The sequence below is a fragment of the Coregonus clupeaformis genome, chromosome 10 (assembly GCF_020615455.1).
Source record: "Coregonus clupeaformis isolate EN_2021a chromosome 10, ASM2061545v1, whole genome shotgun sequence".
NCBI lineage: Eukaryota > Metazoa > Chordata > Actinopteri > Salmoniformes > Salmonidae > Coregonus > Coregonus clupeaformis.
The window spans coordinates 46,700,761-46,710,692 of record NC_059201.1 but is presented as its reverse complement, the minus strand read 5'-3'; the positions used below and the strand labels follow the sequence as shown (position 1 = coordinate 46,710,692).

General features: G+C 43.4%; 1 protein-coding gene across 9 annotated transcripts in view; it reads left to right on the top strand.

Moving 5' to 3' along the window:
• The first annotated feature begins 4,421 nt into the window (after positions 1–4,421).
• Positions 4,422–9,932, top strand: part of LOC121575398 (neurofascin) — a 151,480-nt gene continuing 145,969 nt past the window's right edge. For 8 of the 9 annotated variants that reach the window (XM_041888470.2, XM_041888472.2, XM_041888478.2 and 5 more), the window contains exon 1: positions 4,422–4,590. In XM_041888470.2, coding sequence (XP_041744404.1) covers positions 4,441–4,590 — 150 coding nt within the window. In that variant the 5' untranslated portion in view covers positions 4,422–4,440. The remainder of the gene's footprint in view (positions 4,591–9,932) is intronic. The other variant, XM_041888473.2, reaches the window with a different exon arrangement.

The following is a 9,932-nucleotide window of genomic DNA, read 5'->3' as shown; positions in this document are numbered from 1 at the left end:
AATGGGAACCAAAAGGAGCACAATCTTATTAAACAGGAAACTTGTACAGTAGATTATACATATTATTACGTGTCATCTTAGTCCCTTAAAAAATAATCTGAAAGACAGCACTGGGTGTGTATAGCAAAGCCTATGGTAAAATCTTCATTTAGATGAGCTCCTTTTCAACATGTACAGTTCACGTTCTCCCCAGAAACAGTCTTGCATGGTCATTAAAGAAGATTACAGTAAGACCCCCAAATACACACACAGACACAAAACACACACACACACACACACACACACACACACACACACACACACATTTGTAAATCTTTATACGCTACCGGTCAAAAGTTTTAGAACACCTACTCATTCAAGTTTTAGATTTTTTACTATTTTCTACATTCTAGAATATAGCGAAGACATCAAAACTATGAAATAACACATATGGATCATGTAGTAACAAAAAAAGTGTTAAACAAATCAAAATTGGGCTCCCGAGTTGCGCAGTGGTCTAAGGCACTGCATCTCTGTGCTTGAGGCGTCACTACAGACCCCCTGGTTTGATTCCAGGCTGTATCACAACTGGCCGTGATTGGGAGTCCCATAGGGCGGCGCACAATTGGCCCAGCGTCGTCCGGGTTTGGCCGGTGTAGGCCGTCATTGTAAATAAGAATTTGTTCTTAACTGACTTGCCTGGTTAAATAAAATATATATATATTTTATATTTGAGATTCTTCAAATAGCCACCCTTTGCGTTGATGACAGCTTTGCATACTCTTGGCCAGCTTCACCTGGAATGCTTTTCCAACAGTTTTGAAGGAGTTCCCACATATGCTGAGCACTTGTTGGCTGCTTTTCCTTCACTCTGCGGTCCAACTCATCCCAAACCATCTCAATTTGGTTGAGGTCGGGGGATTGTGGAGGCCAGGTCATCTGATGCAGCACCATCACTCTCCTCCTTGGCCAAATAGCCCTTACACAGCCTGGAGGTGTGTTGGGTCATTGTCCTGTTGAAAAACAAATGATAGTCCCACTAAGCACAAACCAGATGGGATGGCGTATCGCTACAGAATGCTGTGGTAGCCATGCTGGTTAAGTATGCCTTGAATTCTAAATAAATCTCAGACAGTGTCACGAGCAAAGCACCCCCACACCATAACACCTCTTTCTCCATGCTTTACGGTTGGAAATACACATGCGGAGATCATCCCACACCGCGTCTCACAAAGACACGGCGGTTGGAACCAAAATTCTCCAATTTGGACTCCAGACCAAAGGACAAATTTCCACCGGTCTAATGTCCATTGGTCGTGTTTCTTGGCCCAAGCAAGTCCCTTCTTCTTATTGGTGTCCTTTAGTAGTGGTTTCTTTGCAGCAATTCAACCATGAAGGCCTGATTCACACAGTCTCCTCTGAACAGTTGATGTTGAGATGTGTCTGCTGCTTGAACTCTGTGAAGCATTTATTTGGGCTGCAATTTCTGATGCTGGTAACTCTAATGAACTTATCCTCTGCAGCAGAGGTAACTCTGGGTCTTTCTTTCCTGTGGCAGTCCTCATGAGAGCCAGTTTCATCATGGCGCTTGATGGATTTTGCGACTGCACTTGAAGAAACGTTCAAAGTTCTTGAAATTTTCCGGATTGTCTGACCTTCGTGTCTTAAAGTAATGATGGACTGTCGTTTCTCTTTGCTTATTTTAGCTGTATTTTACCAAATAGGGCTATCTTCTGTATACCCCCCCCCCACCTTGTCACAACACAACTGATTGGCTCAAATGCATTAAGAATCAAATACATTTCAACAAATTAACTTTTAAGAAGGTACACCTGTTAATTGAAATGCATTCCAGGTGACTACCTAATGAAGCTGGTTGAGAGAAAGCCAAGAGTATCCAAATCTGTCATCAAGGCAAAGGGTGGCTATTTGAAGAATCTCAAATATAAAATATATTTTGATTTGTTTAACACTTTTTTGGTTACTCTATGTGTTATTTCATAGTTTTGATGTCTTCACTATTATTCTACAATGTAGGTGTTCTAAAACTTTTGACCGGTAGTGTATTTGGCGGGCGGGTTATGATTTAGCAGTTTAAGTCGAGAAGCATAAGGGAGTAAACCACATACAGTATATAGTGAGATAGAGAGACCTAGTAGTTTCTGTACAGATGTTGGGGAAACCAGTGAGTAAAAGTAGGTTAACCGGTTCATGAAAAATTCTGATCCGACAAAAGCTTTTTCTTTCACTCTCAATGTAGCTAAATGTAGCTCCCCCCTCTGTCTCTCTCTCATTACCAGTTCAACACAACCATAAAGCTCAGATGAACTTTGAGATTAATTGAACGTCAGAACAGACTCGTACTTCTGTTCCTCCCTTTTTTCATTCACCCAGATTTCTCCATGTCTGGATTTTCCTAACGGGGGTGTTAGAAGAGAGAGAGAGAAACTGACAGAGACAGGAGAAAGAGAGCAAGAAAAAGAGAGAGGGAGAGAGAGAGTAGGAGACAGAGACGAAGAGAGACGGAGAGAGATGGAGAAAGATAGGGGGTGTGCGACCCATCCTTTGTAAGGGGTATCAAATTAATTACTACCAAAGGCCTCCAGTAATGAAAGCTTTTAGGGCTTAAAGCTCCACCAGGAACCCCCATCACAGCCTCCCACAGCCCCCCATGGTTGCCACCATAATCAACGGAGGATGGGAGGAGGATGGAGGGATGGAATAGAGGGGTAATTCTCTGTCTACCCCCTGCCACCACTTACACGGTGTGTCAATGTCGGTTAGTGTAAAAATCTATTTATAAATATATTCTGTATCTGTGTGCTGGACGTGGTGCAGTGAACTACGTCTGTGTGATGAGTACAAACCATTCCTGAGACATGAAGAATTACCAGAGCTAACAGCTTGGCTAATGTGGTCCTGAGCTGAGCAAGTGACCCACGTTTGATACTAGTCATATCTGGGTCTCTCACTCTCTCTCTCTCTCTCTCTCTCTCTCTCTCTCTCTCTCTCTCTCTCTCTCTCTCTCTCTCTCTCTCTCTCTCTCTCTCTCTCTCTCTCTCTCTCTCTCTCTCTCTCTCACACACACACACACACACACACACACACACACACACACACACACACACAAAGATGTGCCAGTGTGTGGCTGATATATGGATTCCTCAGGCTGTCAAAGACCATACTGTCTCTCTGACAGAAGAGCTTTGTGTGAGATAGAATGGGCTTGGGCCAATGAGGGAACAGATATGGCTGCATGGACTAATCCACAGCTCCCTGTCTGTAACAAAATAAATATACTGTAGCATGCATAGGTCATTGTAGGTCTGTGGAGATCTTCACAATTGCTGTAATAATCTGCACAGAATCTCGAACAGCATTGATCAATTGCACCATTTTACTTATAATGTAATCTCAACTGCAGTCCAGGTAATTTGGTCATGCTAGATGAAGCACAGTGATAACACAATCTGTTATATAAATAAACAAAATTGTATTCCCATTTTAACTTTGCTGTGATGTGTGGTGTCCAAGACAGCGTTGCTGATAATGCCGTGATGATAAGAAGTCCGCTTACACTGTTCTTTGATTATAAAGATTTATTGTATCAAAGTTCACAGTATTAATTTACAGATATCTGCAGTTATATCTGGAGAGAAACGGCCAATCTGTTGATCCAATATGTTGTCTCTCTCCCAGTCCTTTGTTTAAGACACAGTATTTATATCCAATGTGACGTAATATGGCGTGATTTTAATAAACCAATCCCCGGCTTTCACATATCTCCAAATGTCCTCTATTCCAAGAAACCTATGTAGCAATGCTTTTCCAAATGCTTCAGCAAAGCAGAGTAAAGTTCATCTATTACACCATTTGCAAACATCAGCAAAATCAATAGACCTTCAGACACTACAGATGTTAAATGGTTGAAAGCGCAGTGATAGACATTTGGGTGATAACTACATTTTAGTCATTTAGCAGATGCTCGTATCCAGAGCGACTTACAGTTTTAGTGAGTGCATACATTTTGCATACTGGCCCCCCATGGGAAACGAACCCACAACCCTGGCGTTACAAGCGCCATGCTCTACCAACTGAGCTACAGGAGGCCCTGTAAACCAAACATCTGACTTTGTTTTTCCATTGGAATTTGGTTGTGCTTTTAGATGGCTGAAAGCATAGTGATAACACATTGGAAATTCAACTAACTTTTGGCTGTCTTTTTGAGTGGGTTAATATAGGTATATCAACGTCTCAACCAAATATTACCCAATTATTCTCTGTAACCTCCACCTCTCCTTCAACAAATAACACCGCACCAGCAGGTTTCTATTGTCACCAGTTTGTCTCCCTTCCCCCCTACCCCCTCATCAACACCTGTCCAGTGGAGGAACAGGGAGAGAGAGAGAGAGTGAATAAGCAAGGGAGAGAGCGAGAGAGGGAGGGAGGAGGAGAGAATCCATGAGAGACCTGTACCGCATTACACGAAAGGAGGGAGCACAGACACACACTCTCTCACACACAGCACATGCTACTGCAGAGCTGACACACATAGCTGAGAGAAGGAGAAGAAACTGCGATATCTCCACTGTCACGGCACAGGCAACACAGGTAGGCAACAGCAGCACTATATTAATCTAACAGGCTTCTAATAATAGCTCACTTGCGCATCGGGTGGTGTCATATTGACTAGCGGCTAGCGGGTTTATGAAGAGTTGGAGATGGCGTGATGAAATGATGCTGTGAAGGGATGCCGCGGCTTCCGTAAAGACGGTAGAGGTTTTCGGTAAAGCCCTGGCCCTGTAGTTAATCTGCAGTCGTTCCTGGCCGGGAATTGGGCCGAGCCGAGCCCAATGCTCTGCGCGTCGCTGGAAGATGCTGCGGTGAGAGATTTTTGCTGCTCTGCGCAAATTATAAACAGGGCCAGAATCTATGGAAAGTACAGTCGTTTATTCCACACACCCATCACATTTACGTCTTTATAGGTAGTTGTGATGTTTGACACAATATCGAACTGTAGAGGAGACAAACTAGCTATTTAATGGTTGTTAGCAGGGTTGTTTTGTTAGTCCGGGGGCTGCGGTCTGGATGGCTGGTACTGTAAATTATCCTAGAGAGAGGGAGGATGATACTAGCGCTCCTTGATGTGATAGTGAGTGTTGTCGCCGCAGAGAGCAGACTGGTCATGCAGAGATAATTCAGGGGATCCGTTTGTTTATCTGAATCAGGGCATGTCACCAAACGAGCCATGAGGCCCTTGGCTTTCATGGAGAGTATTATGTTGAGCATTCTGATTCATCCATCAGCAAGGCCTCTGTGTAAGGACACAAGTTTAACTAGGCCTATTCACTGCTTATACATTTGGTTGGACATCAACATGTATAGCCTTGTGCTTTAGCTGAGTTTAATTTACCTGCTGTCTAAGAAGTGGAGCAAACTAATAGCCTATCTCATGTCTTGTCTTGGGTCTGTGTATGTTGGTGCACCTGCATATAGGGAGGACAGTGTGTAGTGTAGGCCCAACATGCTTTGGGTAGAAATTGCCCTAAGGCACAAATCTAGGATCAGTTTATCCACCTCCAATCCTAAACTTAACCATTAAGGGGGGAATGCATAACTGACCTGTGATCAGATTCCAGGGCAAACGTCCTCTTACACTGCAGGGACAAAGACATATGATGAGCTATCAGGTCATCACTTGTGACATTGGGCCATAATATTTAACCTAGACGGGGCTGTATTAGCTGTAGCTGTGTTCACCCTGTGTGTGTGTATGTGTGTGTGTGTGTGTATGTGTGTGTGTGTGTGTGTGTGTGTGTACGAGTGCATGCATTTGCATGTGTGCGTGTGTGTCTGTATTTGTGTGTGCAACTGTGCATGTGTGTGTGTGTGTATCAGTACCTGGGCTGTGGCCTGTGGTTGATAGCGTTACATAAGGGCTATAGAGGGGAACATCTGTCCCTCTTCTCTCCCTCCCAGCAGGCCGTCTCTAGGACAGCTTAAACACAGCAGCAGCACTGGACAGATGTCAGCTGGAACTATAACTAAGACCCCCCTCACACACTGACTAACTGACTGACTGACTGACTGACAGACTGATGGACTGACTGAGCTCAGATGATTTGGAGAGGGACAAATTCCTGTTGAATAGAAATACTAGAGGAGCATGGAAGTGGATCACAATGGAGATAGCGACATTAATAGACGGGCAGACAGACAGATGGAAGGACAGACAGATGGACAGACAGTCTTAAAAAACGATAATCTCTTTCCTTATCTAATAAGAGAATTACAACATTTTCCTTTTGGTCTATTAAGGACGGAAGTTGGTCTTAATTGGGAGCCAGGATGGAGGAATGGAGGGAAAGAGGGAACAAAGGATCCTTGTCTGAATTGCTCTGAACTAACTAATTAATTAGACATCATTTGATTTCAATACTTTATCTGTAGGCTAGAAAAAATGGTGTCCTCACTGACTTTATTTGACCCCATATATACTCAGCTTGCATTAATGACCTCACAGATCAGGGTTTGGACGCAGAAGCATAGAAACATAGATCTATTACCATATCAATTGCTACTGAACAATAAAAGGCCAATCTAAAATGTGCAGTTTTGTCTCATGTTTTGAGGGAGCATGCAATTGGCAGGAATGTCCACCAGAGCTGTTGCCAGAGAATTGAATGTTAATTTCTCTACCATAAGCCGCCTCCAACATTGTTTTAGAGAATTTGGCTGTACGTCCAACCTGCCTTTCAACCACAGACCACGTGTATGGTGTCGTGTGGGCGAGCGGTTTGCTGACTGGTTTTCTGATCCAGACCCCTACTTCTTTTTTAAAGGTATCTGTGACCTTGTAAGATTCCAAATCACTCACAAGTTCTTATACCCCCAGATATGTCATGTTAATATATTTAGCAAAAGCTCCACCTGGTTTATCAAGAGTGCAAGGGGGAGTTATTAACATTGCTAACACCTATCCAATCCATTCAGATCTACACAAGTGCCTATCGAGAAGGGACGGAGTCCATTTGGAATTGGGCAACAGAACCAGACTGAGTCTAGTGGTGTACTTTAATAATGTCTTAGCTCACACATTAAAGGCTTTTTAACTTTCAAACCCACACAATTGCCTGGACTTTGATTTTTTATGCTACTTGGCACCTATTTGTGTTTATACTTTTTTATAGTACTATTCCCCTCCAAGTGGACCTGTGGTTATTTTCGAATACCTGAAGCTCTCCTGCTACTTCTTTGTCTTAATGAGTCTAGTAGTGGTTAGAGGTCTTGTGTTCTAGTGGTGGATTATGATTTATCTCTGTGTTGCAGTACATATGTTTCACCACGAGGTGCTGATATTCCATGTAAAACTCTGTTGTTACTCCACTGATGTGACTGGTAGCAGAACAGACCTTCTCCAGTCTCTCAATGCTGAATGTCTTTTGGATGTTAATGGCTGACATCTGAACTGGAGCAAGTCAAACATGACAGGTTTGCTCCAATTGACCCTGCTCCCCAGGGTAGTTTGTGAACACATCCTAGATGTTTCCCCACCATTACCTCACAGGCCCTTTGTTTTTGTTTGATCTTTATTTGACTAGGCAAGTCAGTTAAGAACAAGTTCTTATTTACAATGACGGCCTACACCGGCCAAACCCGGACAACGCTGGGCCAATTGTGCGCTGCCCTATGGGACTCCCAATCACGGCCGGTTGTGATACAGCCTGGAATTGAACCAGTGAGTCTGTAGTGACGCCTCAAGCACTGAGATGCAGCGCCTTAAACCACTGCGCCATTCGGGAGCCACTCGGTTGTTTGATTCCAATCTGAGTGTCAAATCCAGAAACTGTGTGTGCTTAGTTTAGTTTAGCGCTTACACAAGCAGGTGCATCTATCCCAGAAACATACAGTACCAGTATGTACAGTACCAGTCAACAGTTTAGACACACCTACTCATTCAAGGGTTTTTCTTTATTTTCACTATGTTCTACATTGTAGAATAATAGTGAAGACCTCAAAACTATGAAATAACACATATGGAATCATCAAAAAATTGTTAAACAAATAAAAATATATGTTATATTTGAGATTATTCAAAGTAGCCACCCTTTGCCTTGTTGACAGCTTTGCACACTGTTGGCATTCTCTCAACCAGCTTCATGAGGTAGTCACCTGGAATGCATTTCAATTAACAGGTGTGCCTTGTTAAAAGTGCATTTTTGGAATTTCTTTCCTTTTTAATGCATTTGAACCAATCAATTGTGTTGTGACAAGGTAGTATACAGAAGAAAGCCCTATTTGGTAAAAGACCAAGTCCATATTATGGCAAGAACAGCTCAAATAAGCAAAGAGAAACGATAGTCCATCATTACTTTAAGACACGAAGGTCAGTCAATCCAGAAAATTTCAAGAGCAGTCGCAAAAACCATCAAGCGCCATGATGAAACTGGCTCTCATGAGGACCGCCACAGGAAAGGAAGACCCAGAGTTACCTCTGCTGCAGAGGATAAGTTCATTAGAGTTACCAGCCTCAGAAATTGCAACCCAAATAAATGCTTCACAGAGTTCAAGTAACAGACACATCTCAACATCAACTGTTCAAAGGAGACTGTGTGACTCAGGCCTTCATGGTCGAATTGTTGCAAAGAAACCACTACTAAAGGACACCAATAATAAGAAGAGACTTGCTTGGGCCAAGAAACACAAGCAATGGACATTAGACTGGTGGAAATCTGTCCTTTGGTCTGATGAGTCCAAATTGGAGAATGTCTTTGTGAGACGCAGAGTAGGTGAACGGATGATCTCCGCATGTGTGGTTCCCACCTTGAAGCATGGAGGAGGAGGTGTGATGGTGTGGGGGTGCTTTGCTGGTGACACTGTCTGTGATTTCTTTAGAATTCAAGGCATACTTAACCAGCATGGCTACCACAGCATTCTGCAGCGATACGCCATCCCATCTGGTTTGGGATTAGTGGGACTATCATTTGTTTTTCAATTGGACAATGACCCAACACACCTCCAGGCTGTATATGGGCTATTTGACCAAGAAGGAGAGTGATGGAGTGCTGCATCAGATGACCTGGCCTCCACAATCACCCGACCTCAACCCAGTTGAGATGGTTTGGGATGAGTTGGACCTCAGTGAAGGAAAAGCAGCCAACAAGTGCTCAGCATATGTGGAAACTCCTTCAAGACTGTTGGAAACGCATTCCAGGTGAAGCTGGTTGATAGAATGCCAAGAGTGTCATCAAGGCAAAGGGTGGTATTTTGAAGAATCTCAAATATAAAATATATTTTGATTTGTTTAACACTTCTTTGGTTACTAAATGATTCCATATGTGTTATTTCATAGTTTTGATGTCTTCTCTATTATTCTACAATGTAGAAAATAGTAAAAATAAAGATAAACCCTTGAATGAGTAGGTGTGTCCAAACCTTTGACTGGGAATTTATGTATTACATACACACACACACGCCTGTCCACCCGACCATCCCATCCCAGTTCCTCACACTGTTTTTGGGCCATATGGCCTTTTTCCCTGTGATCCCCATCTCTGACATGCTGTCAGCTGATTGGAGCACTGGATGGCAGTCAGTCCTGGCCTTGCCAGGTGGGTTGTGGGTAGACCCGTGGCGGTGCGCAGCGATAGGTCAATTAAATCTGCATTAGAGAAGCCTGCTGTCCTCTCAGTGGCTCACCTGGCATTGGACTGAGCCAGACAGCTAGAAGAACTGCAGGTTTTAATTCAGACCTGGCACTCAAGTCTCATTCTGTAGGTCAGGAAGATCCACACACTGTGTTTTGTTCAAAGCTAGAAAGCACACAAACGCACACACACACACACACACACACACACACACACACACACACACACACACACACACACACACACACACACACACACACACACACACACACACACACACACACACACACACACACCCACCAAAAT